Below are 19,150 nucleotides of genomic sequence, written 5' to 3'. Positions count from 1 at the left end.
GCCAATGTGGTGAAACCTCGTCTCTACTAAAAATACAAAAATTAGTCGGGTATGGTGGCGGGTACCTGTAATCCCAGCTATTCAGGTGGCTGAGGCATGAGAATCCCTTGAACCCAGGAGGTGGAGGTTGCAGTGAGCTGAGATTGAGCTACTTCACTCCAGCCTGGGCAACAGAGCAAGATTCTGCCTCAAAAGAAAGAAAAAACAGTTTCATGACTTTCTGAGGGACATACAAACCCAGGAAAACAAATAAAACTTTTTTTTTCCTCAAAGGATTTTTTTTTTTTTTTTTGAGACAAGGTCTCACTGTCACCCAGGCTGGAGCATAGTGGTGTGAGCATAGCTCACTGTAGCCTTGAACTCCTGGGCTCAAGGGATCCTCCCACCTCAAGTCTCTTAAATAGCTGAGACTATAGGCATATTCCACCATGACTGGCTAATATTTTTTTTAGAGACGGGGTCTTGCTATGTTGCCCAGGCTGGTTTCAACCTGTTGGTCTCAAGCAACCCTCCCGCCTTGGCCTCTCCAAGTGCTGAGATTATAGGTGTGAGCCACCACATCTGCTGGATTTTTAAATTTTTATGGGGCTTTCTTTGGCTTTGCTCTACAAAGTGAAAAATAGGAAAAACTTCATTTCTGAAATTTTCTTAACTTTCACAAGTCCAAAATTGACACAAATATTACAATAGTTTGGCAAGTATAATCCTATAAGTTACAAGAATGAAGAAAAGTTTCCTCAAACCAACAACTTCAACTTACCTGGAAATTGAAATCAAACACATCTGAGGTTTAAATATCCCTTAGAAATAGCTAATGTTAAATTTTTTCTGATTTTTATTTCATTTTCAAAAATTCCCCTATCAGTGGTCAATTTTTTTTTTTTTTAAGAGACAGGGTCTTGCTATGTAGCCCAAGCTAGACTCCAACTCTTGGGCTCAAATGAACCTCCCAACTCAGTGTCCCAAGTAGCTGGGACTAGAGGTGTACGTCACCACACCTGGCTTGGCCAATTTAAAATCTAGGTCACGAAGCAGTTATAGTTCTTTTAAAAAATTAATATAAATGGAGCTGACATTTAACCAAGGTTTCAACTATATGCAAATCATACCAAGATTCATGATATGTAACATCTTTTGGTTTTATTGAGTTATACATTTGAATCATTCAAAAATGTGAGGCTGACTTGTGACAATGAGGGAGCCTATATCTCTGTTCAGCACATACCTTAAGGTGGTATATTTTCCATTCTAACATCTGCAGTAACTAACAAGTTGGGTCAAGGGACATGTTTCTTTGTGAGAAATGTTCCCTTAGAAGAAAACAGCTAACTGAAGATGACTAGGAAATGTTTTATTTGAATGACAGAAGTCTGTTTAATCATTTAAAATATGGAGCAGTTAAAAGACAGAACTAAATATTATGGAACCAGAAAGGATTTGAAAGGGGTCCTTTCCATTTCTTTTCATTTATTTATTTATTTATTTACTTTATTTTCATTATATATATTTTTTGAGACAGAGTTTCGCTCTTGTTGCCCAGGCTGGAGTGCAATGGCGCAATCTCAGCTCACTGCAACCTCCGCCTCCCAGGTTCAAGCTATTCTCCTGCCTCAGCCTCCCATGGAGCTGGGATTACAGGTGCACATTACCATGCCTAGCTAATATTTTTTGTATTTTTAGTAGAGACGGGGTTTTGCCATGTTGGCTAGGCTGGTCTCGAACTCCTGACCTAAAGTGATCTGCCTGCCTCAGCCTCCCAAAGTGCTGGGATTACAGTCATGAGCCACCGTGCCCAGCCCTTTTCATTTATTTTTTATTATTTTTTTGATGGATGACTAATATAAGTTGCGGCAATATTCTAGAATTTGAAGCTTTAGAAGTGAAATGTTTCTTGCAATCAGTGTTCAGGTTTAAGTTAACTGTACGTGAATTTAAGCAGAATGAATCACTTAACTCTTTGGACCTGATAATTTCACGTCAGATAATTTTCAAGTCTTCAGATTTGTAGGCCTGAGGGAACAAACTTAGAGGTCAGTTACTTTTAGTAAGAACTTACTATGACAAGAAAACACACATATGCTTCTCAACACAAATGTTTAAGCCACAAACAAAAAATATTACCTCTTTGAAATGAGACATCCAGTTTGCCAAGGTAAGGTGGGAGCTCCTTTAAAAAGATATGATTGAAAAAAAAGTTAACTCTCAAAAAATAATAAGATTTTAATGTGTTACATTAAGACACAAAGATATGCTTCTTCAACATACAGAAGACTAAAACACTTTACATAGGCGCCCTTAGCAGAACATCCCCCACAGCAAATTAACCATATTACTTACTTATGCCATCTACAAAAAATATATCTGTACTATTTAATATAGACCTTTTCACAATAATATACAAAGATTTCAGTAGAAAAATGTCAGGAATACACAATTCAATGAAAACCAAAGAAAAATAACCAACAATTAATAGATCTTTAAACTAATTAATAATTAATGAAATGTTAATTAAAATTTAATTAGCAAATTTTGGTATAATTATAATGCTCAATACTAGTAAATATTATTTTTATTTTATTTTATTTTATTTTATTTTATTTTTGAGACAGGGTATCACTCTATTGCCTGGGCCAGAGTGCAGTAGCACAATTACACCTCACTGTAGCCTTGATCGTCTGAGCTCAGTGGATCCTCAGAAGGATCCATCCTTTTGGGAGGCCTTCTTTTGGCAGGCCTCAGCCTCCAAAAGCACTGGGACTATAGGCATGAGCTACCGCACCCAGCTGGCAAATGTTCTTTTACCCAATAATTTCCCTTCTGAGAGTATATTTAGAGAAATAATCTTAAAATAGAGAAAACGTTATATAAATAACTTTTATAAATACAAATATTTATATATCTTTATAAATAACTATATAAAAAGCTAAAGATAGAGAAAGCTTTATCTTTATGCACAAAGCTGTTCAGTGCAGGCCGGGTGCAGTGGCTCACCCCTATAATCCCAGCACTTTGGGAGGCTGAGGCAGGCATATCACCTGAGGCCAGGAGTTCGAGACCAGCCTGACCAACATGGTGAAACCCTGTCTCTACTAAATACGAAAAATTAGCCAGGTGTGGTGGCGCATGCCTGTAATCCCAACTATTTGCGGGGGCTGAGGCAGGAGAATTTCTTGAACCCGGGAGGCGGAGGTTGCAGTGAGCCAAGATTGCGCCATTGCACTCCAGCCTGGGTGACGAGAGTGAAACTGTGTCTCAAAAAAAAAAAAAATTCAGTGCAGTGTTATCTACAATGGTGAAAACTTAGAACTAATCCAATGTCCATCAATCGAAGAATGGTTAAAAATAACTATATATCCACACAGTAGAATAACTATAGTCATTTGAAATGTTTATGAAAGATGAGTATGGAATCTGAAAGGCCAAATACAGTATGATTCCAGCTATATGACATGCTGGAAAAGACAAAACTATGGAAACAGCAAAAACATCAGCAGTTGGCAGGGGATGAGGGAAGGGGGGACTGAATAGGCAGAACACAGAATTTTTAGAGCAGTGGAACCATTTTGTGTAATAGTATAATTGTGGATACATGTCATTATAAATTTGTCCAAAACCACAGAATGTACAAGAGTGAACCCTAATGTAAACTATGGACTATGAGCATTAATATTGTGTCAATATATGTACCAATCTGGTGCAGATGTTAAAAGTGGGGGACTCTGTGTCTGTGCGGTAACTGTGCTGGTATGTGGGAACTCTGTATTTTCCACTCAATTTTGCTGTAAACCCAGACTTCTCTAAAAAATAAAGTCTATTTTCTTTAAAGCATGGAAAAGGCTGGGCGTGGTGGCTCACACCTGTAATCCCAGCACTTTGGGAGGCCAAGGCAGGAGGATCACCTGAGGTCAGGAGTTCAAGACCAGCCTGGCCAACATGGTGAAACCCCGTCTCTACTAAAAATACAAAAATTAGCCAGGCGTGGTGGTGCATGTCTGTAATCCCAGCTACTCAGGAGGCTGAAGCAGGAGACTAGCTTGAACCTGGGAGGCAGAGGTTGCAGTGAGCCGAGATCATGCCACTGCACTCCAGCCTGGGCGATGGAAAGTGTAGAAAAATGTTTATCATTTATGTTTCCTTGTTCTTTTTTTCTTTTTTTCTTATAATGTTTCTTTTTTTTTGTTTTGTTTTTTTGAGATGGAGTCTCGCTCTTTTCAACCAGCCTGGAGTGCAATGGCACGATCTCGGGTCACTGCAACCTACGCCTCCTGGGTTCAAGCGATTCTCCTGCCTCAGCCTCCCGGATAGCTGGGATTACAGGCGCACGCCAACATGCCCGGCTAATTTTTCTATTTTCAGTAGAGATGGGGTTTCACCATGTTGGCCAGGGCGGTCCCGAACTCCTGACCTCAGGTGATCTGCCTGCCCGGCTAATTTTTGTATTTTTAGTAGAGACGGAGTTTTGCCATGTTGGCCAGGCTAGTCTCGAACTCCTGACCTCTGGTGATCTGCCTGCCTCAGCCTCCCAAAGTACTGAGATTACAGGTGTGAGCCACCGAGGCCGGCCATTATCATAATTTTAAAGTGTCTAAAATTCAATATACATGATGCACAGTGAGAATACAAATCTAAAAAACATAAAAGGTAGAATCCTTCTACATAAGGTAGAATCCTGTTAACATAAGTGTTTTTTTGGCAGTAACATTATGCACGATTTTTCCTTCCGTTCATGAGTATTTACTATAATGAATATATACGTTATAATAATCTTTTTTTTTTTTTTGAGACAGAGTCTCACTCTTGCCCAGGCTGCAGTGCAGTGGCGCAATCTTGGCTCACTGCAACCTCCACCTCCCAGATTCAAGTGATTCTCCTGCCTCAGCCTCCCAAGTAGCTGGGATTACAGGGGCACCACCATGTCTGGCTAATTTTTGTATTTTTTAGTAGAGATGGGGTTTCACCATGTTGGCCAGGCTGGTCTTGAACTCCTGACCTCAGGTGATCCACCTGCCTCGGCCTCCCAAAGTGCTGGGATTACAGGCGTGAGCCACCGTGCCCAGCCAATTTTCCTATATTTTAATGAAGATGGAGTCTTGCTATGTTGCCTAGCCTGATCTCAAACTCCTGGCCTCAAACAATCCTCCCACCTCAGCCTCCCAAAGTGCTGCAGTTATAGGCATGAGCCAGTACAGTTGGCCTCAAAATAGTTTTTTAAAATTTCCTTTGACGTTTAGTATTTAATCAGTATTTAAATAATATTAGAAATTTTTTACTGAAGCAATATCTGATATTCGCTATTTAAAAAAAAAATCTTACAGGCTGCGACATCTATTAGATATTAGTTTATCATGCATTTTTACTTACACAGTATTTGAGATCAGAGATGTTTACATTGACCCCAGTTGCTCTCTTTAGATTCTCATCATGTGACACTACAACTTGTTCATCTTTTGTGATATGGCAGTCCAATTCTAGCATATCAGTTCCGATTTTAACCGCACTGAAGAAATAAAAGAAGAATGACATCTGACACTTAAGTATACATTTGGGTTACATGCATCAGATCTAACAATTCAGAGTTACAAATCCAAAATCCCATAATACTAAAATATCTCCTTAATACCATCACTTAGTATGACTTATTAATATGAAAATATTCTAAATGAACTGAGAATAAAAGAATCATGTTGCCTCCTTTCCATATCCAGTTATCCTTAATTCTTCAACTGAATATAATAGACAGAATACTGAATCTGAAGTTAAGAGATTTGATATTAATTCCTGCTTTGCTGTGAATTTGCATAACTTTGGGCAAGTAAATTCTTCTCTCAGGGACTACATTTTCACTTCTATAAAATGAAAGGATTAAATAACAAGACAAGGATGCTTGTTTTTATTTTTATTTATTTTATTTTTTTGAGACAGAGTCTTGCTCTGTTGCCCAGGCTGGAGTGCAATGGCATGATCATGGCTCATTGCATCCTCAAACTCCTGGGCTCAAGTGATCCTCCTGCCTCAGCCTACTGAGTAGCTGGAACTACAGATGGATGCCACTGTGCCCAGCTAATTTTTTTATTTTTAGTAGAGATAGGGTCTTGTTATGTTGTTCAGGCTGGTCTTGAACTCCTGGGCTCATGTGATCCTCCTGCCTCAGCCTCCCAAAGTGCAAGGTTTTAAAAGCATGAGCCACTGCACCTGGCCACTTTTATTACTTTGATTTAACATAGTATTGAAAGCTCTAGCAATTAGGCAAGAAAAAATTAACAAAAGCATCCAAATTAGACAGGCACGGTAGCTCACACCTGTAATCCCAGCACTATGGGAGGCAAAAGCAGGCAGATCACCTGAGGTCAGGAGTTTGAGACTAGCCTGGCCGACAAGGTGAAACCCCATCTCTACTAAAAATACAAAAAAATTGGTCAGGTGCGGTGGCTCAGGCGTCTAATCCCAGCACTTTGGGAGGCCAAGGCGGGTAGATCACAAGGTCAGGAGATTGAAACTATCCTGGCCAACATGGTGAAACCCTGTCTCTACTAAAATACAAAATGCTCTTCTAGGAGCATTCGACTGGTAAGGGAAGAATGCCTCAAGAGAGCATGAGTACAACTCCAGTAAACACACTGCACATGTGGCCCCTCCCAAGTAGCGGCAGGCTACTGTGCATGCAGACAGCCCATCCCAAGGGAAGAATCAAGGGAGAAGGGATGCAAGACCCCGGAAGTATCCCAACATATAAAACCCTAAGTCAAAGGTCAAACTGGGCACTTGATCTCTCAAGTCACCACTTGGCCCTCTTCCAAATGTACTTTACTTCTTTTCATTCCTACTCTAAAGCTTTTTAATAACCTTTCACTCTTGCGGTAAAACTTGCCTTGGTCTCTCCTGCCTTAAGCCCTCGGTCAATTTTTTTCTTCTGAGGAGGCAAGAATTGAGGTTGCTGCAGACCTCTATGGATTCACCGCCACTAACAGAAGGGCCTATGTCTGTTCCATATTTTCTAATGTTTATGGTGTTGGGCACATTGTAGGTACTAAATATATTTCTAAATGAGGGGAATGGAGCCATGTTTTCATTATCAACATCTATTAATATTTTAAATTTTAATTAATTCCAACTCAGTTGGCACCTAAGTGTTTATCAATCATGATCCAAATCCATAGTATGTAATGTGTAGTCATTCAAAGAATATAGAATTCACATGGAATAGCATTGTTGGGGTATATCTGAATTTTAAAATAAGTACGATGATGGAGATAGGAGACAGCCAAGGATCCCTGGTGGAACCCCACCTTCAAGCGTAAAACAGCCTGATGGCTGAAAGACTGAACTGTTGGTCCAGGATAAAACTGCAACCCAGAGGGAGAACTGCCCCTGTTCGCTCACTTTTTTTTTTTTTTTTTTCGGTTGGGGGGTACTGAGTTTCGTTCTTGTTGCCCAGGCTGGAATGCAACGGCACAGTCTCAGCTCACCGCAACCTCCACCTCCCAGGTTCAAGCAATTCTCCTGCCTCAACTTCTCAAGTAGCTGGGATTACAGGCGCCCCACCATGCCTACCTAATTTTTGTATTTTTGGTAAAGACAGAGTTTTACCATATTGGCCAGGCTGGTCTCAAACTCCTGACCTCAGGTGATCCACCCTCTTCGGCCTCCCACAGTGCTGGGATTACAGGCATGAGCCACTGCACCCAGCCTGCCCACCTTTTCCTGAATAATTTTTTTTTTCTTTTAGACAGAGTCTCACTCTGTCACCCAGGCTGAAGTGCAGTGGCGTGATCGTGGGTCAATGCAACCTCTGCCTTCCAGGTTCAAGCAATTCCCACACCTCAGCTTCCCGAGTAGCTGAGATTACAGGTACCCACCACCACACCTGGCTAATGTTTGTATTTTGAGTAGAGATGGGGTTTCACCATGTTGCCCAAGCTGGTCTCAAACTCCTGACCTCAGGTGATCTGCTTCCCAAAGTGCTGGGATCACAGGTGTGAACCACCATGCCCAGCCTCTGGACAGATTCTTTCTGAATAATGCCCACATGTGCACTGCAAGGAGAGGGTGGAGCCATGGGAATTCATCCCTTGTGCAGGGGTGAGGGGCCTGGCCTCTTCAGCTCATGTGTGGTGGCCTGGTGATCAGTCTATGAGGTGGGAGCCTGTTAGCAGGACTTCTTTTTTTGCTGAGAGCTTTCTTTTAATAAATTCCTGCTCTCGTCACCTTTGAATGTGTCTGTGTGCCTAATCTTTCCTGGTCATGTGACAAGAACCTGGTTTTAGCTGAACTAAGGAGCAAAAACTATCTGCATCAATCATATGATTTTATTGATGTAAAATAAAGTTTATGTAAAAAAAGTTTGTGTGTAAATTTTTAAAATAATAGAAAGATATAAGGCCAAATCATAACAGGAGTTACCTCTTATAAGTGAGATGAGTAGGAATGGGAGTAGGAAAGTGAGCAGGCCAATTTTTTACTTCACATAGATTATTTGAGTTGTTTGAATTTTTAGAATATAAACTTTTATAATGGAAAAACAAATATACTGCCATTAAGAATATATCTCTTAGCCAGGAATGGTGGCTCACACCTGTAATTCCAGCACTTTGGGAGGCCAAGGCAGGCGAATCAACTGAGGTCAGTAGTTCAAGGCCAGCCTGGCCAACATGGGAAAACCCTGTCTCTACTAAAAATACAAAAATTAGCTGAATGTGGTGGCACAAGCCTGTAATCCCAGCTACTCGGAAGGCTGAGGCAGAAGAACCTCGTGAACCCAGGAAGTGGAGGTTGCAGTGAGCCAAGATTATGCCACTGCACTCCAGCCTGGGTGACAGAGCAAGACTCTGTCTCAAAAACAAACAAACAAACAAAAAAACCCAGAATATATTATCTCTTATCTACAAGACAATATTATTGACATCAATTTATTCAACCTCAACATAGTAAATTACAGCAGGAATTTAATCTAATAAACACTGAGCATCCTTTTATTTTTATTTTTTCAGACGGAGTTTTGCTCTTGTTGCCCAGGCTAAAGAGGAGTGGCACAATCTCGGCTCACTGCAACCTCTGCCTCCCAGGTTCAAGCGATTCTTCTGTCTCAGCCTCCTGCGTAGCTGGGATTACAAGCACCTGCCACCACGCCCAGCTAATTTTTGCATTTTTAGTAGAGATGAGGTTTCACCATGTGGCCAGAGTGGTCTCGAACTCCTGAACTCAAGTGATCCACCCGCCTCGGCCTCCCAAAGTGCTGGGATTACAGCCATGAGCCACGGCTCCCAGCTCAGCTAGTGTATTTAAAAGGATGCTCAGAGACTGGGCACGATGGCTCATGCCTGTAATCCCAGCACTTTGGGAGGCCAAGGCGGCAGATCACCTGAGGTCAGGAGTTCAAGACCACCCTGGCTAACATGATGAAACCCCGTTTCTACTAAAAATACAAATAATTAGCCAGGCATAGTGTCGCATGCCTGTAATCTCAGCTACTCGGGAGGCTGAGGCAGGAGAATTGCTTGAACCCGGGAGGCAGAGATTGCAGTGAGCCAAGATCGCACCATTGCACTCCAGCTTGGGCGACAAGAGCAAAACTCCGTCTCAAAAATAAATAAATAAATAAATACACTAGCTCACATGATTCTTATTTTATCTGTGAATCACCTATGTGGGGTAAATGTATACTCCTCTATTCTTACAACACATAATATAAAAATATTATAAAGTCATGCACCACTTAACAATGGGCGTATGTTCTGAGAAATGTATGGTCAATTTTGTCATTGTGCGGACATCACAGAGTGCACTTACACAAATCTAGATGGTATTTAAACATCTATGTTATAGAGTATAGCCTATTGTTCCGTGTTCAGTACAGCACATTACTGTACTGAATACTACAGGCAAATGTAACACAGTGTTAAGTACTTGTGAATCTGTCTAAACACAGAAAGGGTACAATTAAAATATGATATAAAAGATAAAAATGGTACACCTGCATTAGGGCATTTATCATGAATGGAGCTTGCAGGACTGGAAGTTGCTTTTGGTGTCACTGAGTGAGTGGTGAGTGAATGGAAGGCATAGGACATTACTATACAGTACTGTAAACCTTATAAACACTGTATACTTAGGCAACATGAAATTTATTTTAAAAATAGACCTGGCACGGTGGCTCATGCCTGTAATCCCAACACTTTGGGAGGCCGAGCCAGGAGGATTGCTTGAGGTCAGGAGTTGGAGACAAGCCTGGGCAACATGGAGAGATCTCATCTTTACAAAAAAAATTTAAAAATTAGGGAGGTATAGTGGCACATCCCTGTAGTTCTAGTGACTTGGGATGCTGAGGCAGGAGGATCGCTTGAGCCCAGGAGTTCATCTATGATCATGCCACTGTACTCCAGCCTAAGAGACAAAGTGAGACCCTGTCTCTTAAAAATATAATAAAATTTTAAAAATACCTATTTAGCTTACTGTAACTTCTTTATAAACTTTTAAATTTTAAAAAACTTGTTGACTCTTTCGTAATAACACCTTAAAACACAAACATTTTACAGCTGTACAAATATATTTTCTTTCTTTATATCCTTATTATGTAAGTTTTTTTCTATTTAACATTTTTAAACTTTTTATTTTTTTTTTTGAGACAGAGTCTCACTCTGTCACCCAGGCTGGAGTGCAGTGGCATGATCTCGGCTCACTGCAACTTCCGCTCTCCAGGTTCAAACGATACTCCTGCCTCAGCCTTCTGAGTAGCTGGGACTACAAGCGCGCATCACCACGCCAACTAATTTTTGTATTTTTTAGTAGAGACAGGGTTTCACCACATTGGACAGGCTGGTCTTGAACTCCTGCCCTCCTGATCTGCCCGCCTCGGCCTCCCAAAGTGCTGGGATTACAGGCATGAGGCACTGCACCCAGCCAAAGTGTAAAATTAAAGGTGCAGTTGCTCCGGCCTATAATCTCAGCATTTTGGGAGGCCGAGGTGGGTGAATCATTCTACAAAACCCCGTCTCTTAAAAAAATATGAAAAATTAGCCGGGCATGGAGGCATGCCCTGTAGTCCCAGCTACTAGGGAGGCTGAAGTGTGAGGATCGCTTGAGCTGGAGAGGGGGAGGTTAAAAAAAAACAGTGTGTCCTATGCTGGCAATTAAAAAAAAAAAAACTATACATATTACCTCAGAAATCTTTCTAAGTTTGAAGTTTGTCTCTAGCTGAAATGCTGGCTATTTTTAGAAATGTTTAGGAATTATTTGAAAAATATTTTCTATGTATGTTTATTGTTATTGACAAACTAATAGATAAAAAAATTAGAACAATAATAAGTGTATCTAGGACAACTTGTAAATTATTCTAGTAAAATTATCCCAAATTTGATATGTAAATAGCTAGAACACAGTGAGAAAATTTTTTTTATCACTTTTGCCTTCAAAAATTTCCATGAATAACAACATGCACCTACTTCCATTGAAATATCAGATATTTTATAGCTGAATTTCTGACAAGCTGTTGACAAATACAAAAAAAAAATACAAAAAAGAAGTTGGAGATGCCAAGGTTTCAACATTTCAGAAAAAGAAATAAAAACTCTAGCTCTAAAAGAAAATGTGAAAGAAACTCCACAGAAACAATGCATAACAACTTAAAATAGGCACCATGTTAAAGAATTTATTTGAATCTCATTTACTCTTCACAACACTGAGGTTGTATCACTATTCCCATTTCATAGATAGTCATATTAATTAGATATTCTAAAATATTTATCATGAGAACCAGGTCACTGATTAATTACTTTGGCTGTCTGCCAACTTACACTTCTAGCTATTGCTAATACAATTTGCTTCTTTCTCCTTACCATTCCGGCTAATACTATAGGGATCACATTGTCCTACGGGTATTTCCTAAGGCAGCCTGGTTTAATAACCTAGTTTTATTAGCCCTTGAGAACCACATCTTACATACTCAAGGGTTTAGTGGCTCTGTGTGTATGTGTATAGTACAATTCCTTAGTTTTTGCTTCTGTGCTTTACTATGAAGGAGGCTCTGTCTCCTTCATCAGTCTTTTGCTAATGTTCTGCTTTATTCCTGAATGTCCCATTCCATATTTCATTCAGTAAGCAACTAGTGAGTGTCTATTTATGTCAGAGCCTGAGTTAGGCATTAAGAATTTTGAAATCAGTAAGAAAAGATTCCTGCTCCTAATGAAATAACAGAAGGCTGGGTGCGGTGGCTCACACCTGTAATCCTAGCACTTTGGGAGGCTAAGGCAGGTGGATCACAAGGTCAGGAGATCGGGATCATCCTGGCTAACATGGTGAAACCCTGTCTCTACTACAAGTACAAAAAATTAGCTGGGCATGCTGGCATGCGCCTGTAGTCCCAGCTACTCGGGAGGCTGAGGCAGGAGAATCGCTTGAACCTGGGAGGCAGAGGTTGCAGTGAGCCGAGATCTTGCCACTGCACTCCAGCCTGGGCAACAGAGTGAGACTCCGTCTCGGAAAAAAAAAAAAAAAAAGAAATAATAGAAGAGCCATATTCATAACCTAAGGGAGATGGTGTTTGTGAAAGCATGTTATAAACCACATTAAAGGATATTTCATACATTGTGAGACATAATTACTTCTCTTTGTCAGTTTTAATTACTTCTTTCTTTTTTTGAGATGGAGTTTCACTCTTGTTGCCCAGGCTGGAGTGCAACGGCACAATCTTGGCTCACTGCAACCTCCGCCTCCTGGGTTCAAGTGATTCTCCTGCCTCAGCCTCCCGAGTAGCTGGGATTACAGGCATGCGCTACCATGCCCAGCTAATTTTGTATTTTTAGTAGAGATGGGGTTTCTCCATGTTGGTCAGTCTGGTCTCAAACTCCCGACCTCAGGTGATCCACCCGCCTCGGCCTCCCAAAGTGCTGGGATTACAGGCATGAGCCACCATGCCCGGCCTTTTTTTTTTTTTTTTTTTTAAGACGGAGTCTCGCTCTGTTGCCCAGGCTGTGCCCAGCTAATTTTTAAATTTTTAGTAGAGATGGGGCTTTGCCATGTTCGCCAAGCTGGTCTCGAACTCCTCGTCTCAAGTGATCCGCCTGCCTTGGCCCCACAAAGTGCTGGGATTACAGGTGTGAGCCACTGCACCCAGCTGACCCTACATTTTCAAAATAGCTCCTTCTTGTCTTCAAATGACAGCCCTTCTAGTCTTAATACCTTTTGATTTTCTGGTTAATTTTAATCAGGCTTCCCACACCAACTATTTATATTGTCATTAATATCTCCTCATCTTCACCTCCATTTTGAAATTTATATGCTTTGTGAAATGTGTATTTAAATATGTACATAAATAAGATCTAAGTTTTAGCTGGTCATTTTATTTTTACTATCTCTCCCTCAACTACCCATCCTATCAAGAATATACCATACTTAAGCATAGTATGTACCTTCTCCTGATTGTACATTACAACTCTTTAGTATTTTAATATACAGTACCTTTAAAACAGTATGTTTATTTATTTTTATTTATTTATTTATTTTGAGACAAGGTCTGGCTCTGTCACTCAGGCTGGAGTACAGTGGTGCCATCTCGGCTCACTGTAACCTTTACCTTCCAGGCTCAAGCCATCCTCCCACCTCAGCCTCCAGAGTAGCTGTGACTACAGCTTACACCACCACGCCCGGTTAATTTTTTTTGTGCATTTTCTAGAGATGGGGTTTCACCCTGCTTCCCAGGCTGGTCTTGAACTTGTGAGCTCCAGTGACCTACCAGCCTTGGCCTCCCAAAGTGCTGGGATTACAGGTGTGAGCTACTGCGACTGGCCAAAATAGTATGTTTAAACAGTCTTTTCTTGTTATTCAATGAAACAAGTATGAAAACAAAACAAAACAAAAAAAAAACCCTAAGTTTCCTAGCAGTTAACAGTAGAATATTTGTAATTTTTTGAAGTACAATTTAAAAAAGTATGTATTCATAGCAAGGGCACTAATGTGTAACACACATACACAAACCACCACCACTAACAACGAAAAACTCAAAAAAAGAGGGGTTTTATATAAATTTCTAGGTCAGTTGATAAGCAGCCTTACAAATAAATACATCTAACAAACATTAACAATAGCATATGAAAGGTTGGGTGCGGTGGCTCACGCCTGTAATCCCAGCACTTTGGGAGGCCAAAGTGAGCAGATCACTTGAGGTCAGTAGTTCGAGATCAGCCTCGCCAGCATAGCAAAACCTTGTCTCTATTAAAAAAATAAATAGATAAAACTAAAAACTAGCCGAGAGAGGTGGCGGGCACCTCTAATCCCAGGTATTCGGGAAGCTGAGGCAGAGAAATCATTTGAACCTGGGAGGTGGAGATTGCAGTGAGCTGAGATCCCGCCATTGCACTCCAGCCTGGGTGACAGAGCAAGACTCTGTCTCAAACAAACAAACAACAACAACAACAACAACAAAAATAGCATGTGAAAGAGGTGTTCCCTTCTTCTGAAGTACTAGAAAAATCTCCAAAAAAATTTTTTTAAGTTATAGAAAGCTTCCACATGATACAGAAGGCTGTGGTACTTTTCAGTAGTTACTATTTGAACAAAACTATATAAAAACTGTTCAAGATGAAAAATATGTTGTATTTAGCAAGTAAAAACCATTTAAATTAGATATCCTTTAAATATCAGAAAAATGTTAAGAGGATTAAAATCTTCAAAGGTTAGAAAAAATTGTGATATTTTCAAATGTATCATCCTTTAAAATAACTTATTGTATAACCCAGTGTTTTAATTTCATAAATAATGGTGGTTGGTAAAAATTTAACAAAAAAATATGGAGAAAAACATAAAATAATGTACCTTAAGCATGAAGAATGCTAAAATCACTCAAAGTTATGAGTAGTTTTTTTCTCAAGTTATATGTATGACCTACCTCAGGGGCAACAGATGATATATGATAGTGTGTGTGTATGTTGTATAATTTGTACACATAAAATTATACATCTATATTTAGTTATGGCTAGCTAGCCAGATATGTAATCCAAGTAGAGAAAATAAATAAAGTATTTAAATTAAAATAGTCCATTTCATGGTCTGTGATAGGAGGAAAAATTTTACTTTTTTTTTTTTTGAGATAGAGTCTCACTCTATTGCCCAGGCTGGAGTGCAGCAGTGCAATCTCGGCTCAATGCAACCTCTGCCTCTCGGGTTCAAGCAATTCTCATGCCCCAGACTCCCGAGTAGCTGGGATTACAGGCGCATGCCACCACGCCCAGCTAATTTTTGTATTTTTAGTAGAGATGGGGTTTCACCACGTTGGCCAGGCTGGTCTTGAACTCCGGACCTCAGGTGATTCACCTGCCTCGCCTTGGCCTCCCAAAGTGTTGAGATTACAGGTGTGAGCCACCGTGCCTGGCCAAAATTTTACATTTTTGTAAGAGGCTTTTGAGATCATAAACAAAAGGCATCATAGTATAGAACAAGAGTAAGAGATGACAAATACAAGGAAGATAGGATTTAGGTGAAACTAGAATATGAAAAAACAATAGCTTTGTACCTAATAATAATAGGAAAAATAATCTCTAAGGTGTCTTTGAATGGTGAGAAGCAGAACAAAAAGTAAAGTCAAATTCTCCAAATTTCTTAGTCCCAATTATATACATTAATTGGCTCAAAAATTATATAAGAAAATATTTATCTTACTAAATATGGACCTTACTAATTATGGATAGGTAATGTCTTTCATTGGGTTTAACTTTTCACATCCTTTGCTTTATTTTTCAGGAAAAACAGTGTTCTCATGATTACCATAGACTGATGATAATCATTGACTCTAAGACAAAGAACGAGGTATTAATTAGTTTTCATTCCTGTCTCTCCTGCTGCTTCTCTGTGAGGTGCTCTAAAAGACACTTATATGAAATTATATATAGGAATTTAAAAATGTATTTTATTTGGAAAAAAAAAAAGATCAACACTCCTGAGGCTTCCAAGAAGAAACCAGATTGCAGGTTCAGTTCTGTACAAAAATTACTGGGTACAAAGACACATAATCCTGTTCATAAATAGCAGCCACTGTAACAGTTGTTTCATTTTCTCTTTCTCTCCAAGACTAATTAGCATTATACACAGTACATTCCTTGTTACAAATGTCTTCTTTCAGCTTTGTAACTATAGTATCTTTTGATTACCCTAAACTCCCATCTGCTTTTTCAGTAATACAGAAGCCAAACTCTTTGTAACACTTCTGACCAACTAATTAAAAAAAGAAATTTTAACAAAATAGAAACAACTATCACAAACTGATGCTACACTTACACTATCCTCACTTTGTAGATCATCATCACTTTAAAGAAAGCCTGCAAACTGTAAAAGAAAAGAGTACCTTTTACCTTTTTTACATACTTACTGCTGAAAGGCTGCCATTGTATTCTCCAAATTTTCTCCAGCACCTGTGAAAATTTAAACTATATTTACTTATTTTGAACATTTTAATTTTCCTGAAGTTAATTTTAATAAGATACACCTAATGAATCCTGACCTTTTTTTTTTTTTTTTTTTTTTTTTTTTTTTTTTTTTTTTTTGGGTAGACATTACAAGTGTTTTTTGGGGTTTTTTTGAGACGGAGTCTTGCTCTGTCACCCAGGCTGGAGTGCAGTGGCGTGATTTCGGCTGACTGCCAGCTCCGCCTCCCGAGTTCACACCATTCTCCTGCCTCAGCCTCCTGAGCAGCTGGGACTACAGGCGCCCGCCTCCACGCCCGGCTAATTTTTTTTTTTTTGTATTTTTAGTACAGACGGGGTTTCACCGTGTTAGCCAGGATGATCTCGATCTCCTGACCGCGTGATCTGTCCATCTCGGCCTCCCAAAGTGTACAAGTGTTTTAAAGAGTGTAATGGTACAGGTTCAGTATCCCTTATCCAAAATGCTTGGGCCTGGAAGTGTTTTGGATTTCTGACTTCTTTAGACTTTGGAATATCTGCATATATATAATGAAAGATCTTGGGGATAGAACCCAAGCCTAAACATAAAATTTATTTAGTTTTCATATACTCATCATACACATAGCTTGAAGATAATTTTACACAATATTTTAAATAATTTTATGCACGAAACAAAGTTTGCGTACACTGAACCATCAGAAAACAAAGGAGCCACTCTCTTCATCATTCATGAGAACAATCTGTAGTTGTTTGGCATCACCATCATTCTTGACTGAATTTATAGGCTACCGATAAGCATTTTCTTACACTTATTCATACATAAGTACTTAACAGTAAAAAATACGAAATACCACTAATGCAATGAAAAAATAATGTTCAGGGTAACTAAGTAACATAGTAGCATCACCAGAATACCTATATCAGTTGTTAAAAACAGCAACAAAAAAGGCAGGTGTTCAGTCTCCACCTGTCTCATTGTTTTGTTTTTGTTTTTTCTTTCTTTCTTTCTTTTTTTTTTTTTTTTTTGAGACGGAGTCTCGCTCTGTCGCCCAGGCTGGAGTGCAGTGGCACTATCTCGGCTCACTGCAAGCTCCGCCTCCCGGGTTTACGCCATTCTCCTGCCTCAGCCTCCCGAGTAGCTGGGACTACAGGCGCCCACCACCACGCCTGGCTAATTTTTTGTTTTTTAGTAGAGACGGGGTTTCACCGTGTTAGCCAGGATGGTCTCCATCTCCTGACCTCGTGATCCACCCGCTTCAGCCTCCCAAAGTGCTGGGATTACAGGCGTGAGCCACCGCGCCCGGCCTGTTTTGTTTTTTCTTGAGACAGATCATCACTCTGTTGCTCAGGCTGAAGTGCAGTGGCATGATCTCGGCTCACTGCAACCTCCACCTGAAAGGTTCAAGTGATTCTTGTGCCCCAGCCTCCTAAGTAGCTGGGATTACAGGTGTGTGCCACCATGCCTGGCTAATTTTTATACTTTTAGTAGAGATGGGGTTTTGCCATGATGGCCAGGCTGGTCTTGAACTCCTGGCCTCAAGTGATCTGCCCACCTCAGCCTCCCAAAGCGCTGGGATTACGGGTGTGAGCCACTGCATCCAGCCTCACTGTGTTTTGATTAAAAAATTACCATACACTGTTATTTTTTTTTAAGTGAGAAGAAACATCAGAAGTAGTTGAAGGACCAGGAAGTGGGTTCTCTAGGAGTGAGGGGGAATTCTGCTAGATGGCTTTTTAAAATGTTTCCTCCAGAGTCATGTGCCTTACTGACAAGTTTTTGTCTTAGAAGTCTCTCTTTGATTTTATAAAAGAACATGATTTCTTGTCCTGTTATAAATGCACCCTGCTCTAGTCCTTCAATAAGCTCATCACATATTTTCATCATGTTGTCTATGGGCACTTTTTCTGCCATGTTAACATCATCTATATTGTTATAATGTCTATTATCATGATCACCTTGATTCAGAACCATTTTGGCTATTTCACCATTGGTCAATTAATGAACAACTAGAACCTCATGATCAATGTTAAAAACTTCTTCGATATCCATTTCTTTCAGTGTACTGACAATTTTTTTTTTTTTTTTGAGACGGAGTCTTGCTCTGTCACCCAGTCTGGAGTGCAGTGGCGTGATCTCGGCTCAATGTAACCTCCGCCTCCCAGGTTCAAGCGATTCTCCTGCCTCAGCCTCCCGAGCAGCTGGGACTACAGGCATATACCACCACACCCAGCTAATTTTGTATTTTTAGTAGAGACGGGGTTTCACCATATTGGCCATGCTGGTCTCGAACTCCTGACCTTGTGATCCGCCCGCCTTGGCCTCCCAAAGTGCTGGGATTACAGGCTTGAGCCACCGCGCCCAGCTTGTACTGACAAATTCTGAAGGCAATTTTTTGTATATGTAAGGAGGTCAGACATCATTTTTTTCTCACTTTGTCGACATATGGCATCCTTAAAAGTCACCAACTTGTTCATTATCATCGCTAAACATAGTCAAAGGCCAGAGTTGTGCCAGACATGCACAAATTTATCTTTATTCACTGATTTCCAAGCACTGGCAACAGTATACAAGACATCCTTCATGCTAAACTCCTTTTGAAAACTTTCTGGCAGGGCATGGTGGCTCGTGCCTATAATCCTAGCACTTTGGGAGGCTGAGGTAGAAAGATCGCCTGAGCCCAGGAGTTTGAGACCAGCCTGGGCAACACTGCAAAAATAATTTTAAATAATTTTATGCATGAAACAATGTTTGTGTACCCTGA

At 40.1% G+C, this 19,150-nt stretch overlaps 1 protein-coding gene across 2 annotated transcripts in view; it reads right to left on the bottom strand.

Moving 5' to 3' along the window:
- Nucleotides 1-19,150, bottom strand: part of GDPD1 (glycerophosphodiester phosphodiesterase domain containing 1) — a 55,754-nt gene that overhangs the window by 24,974 nt on the left and 11,630 nt on the right. For both annotated transcript variants that reach the window (XR_001710598.3, XM_511917.8), the window contains exons 2-4: nt 16,355-16,397; nt 5,362-5,497; nt 2,122-2,167 (exon numbers count right to left, since the gene is read on the bottom strand). Coding sequence is in view for 1 of the 2 variants with exons in the window: in XM_511917.8 (XP_511917.5) it covers nt 2,122-2,167; nt 5,362-5,497; nt 16,355-16,397 (225 nt within the window). In the remaining variant the exon portion in view is untranslated. The remainder of the gene's footprint in view (nt 1-2,121; nt 2,168-5,361; nt 5,498-16,354; nt 16,398-19,150) is intronic.

Source organism: Pan troglodytes, chromosome 19, assembly GCF_028858775.2.
Source record: "Pan troglodytes isolate AG18354 chromosome 19, NHGRI_mPanTro3-v2.0_pri, whole genome shotgun sequence".
Taxonomy (NCBI): domain Eukaryota; kingdom Metazoa; phylum Chordata; class Mammalia; order Primates; family Hominidae; genus Pan; species Pan troglodytes.
This window is presented reverse-complemented; position numbering and strand designations above follow the sequence as displayed.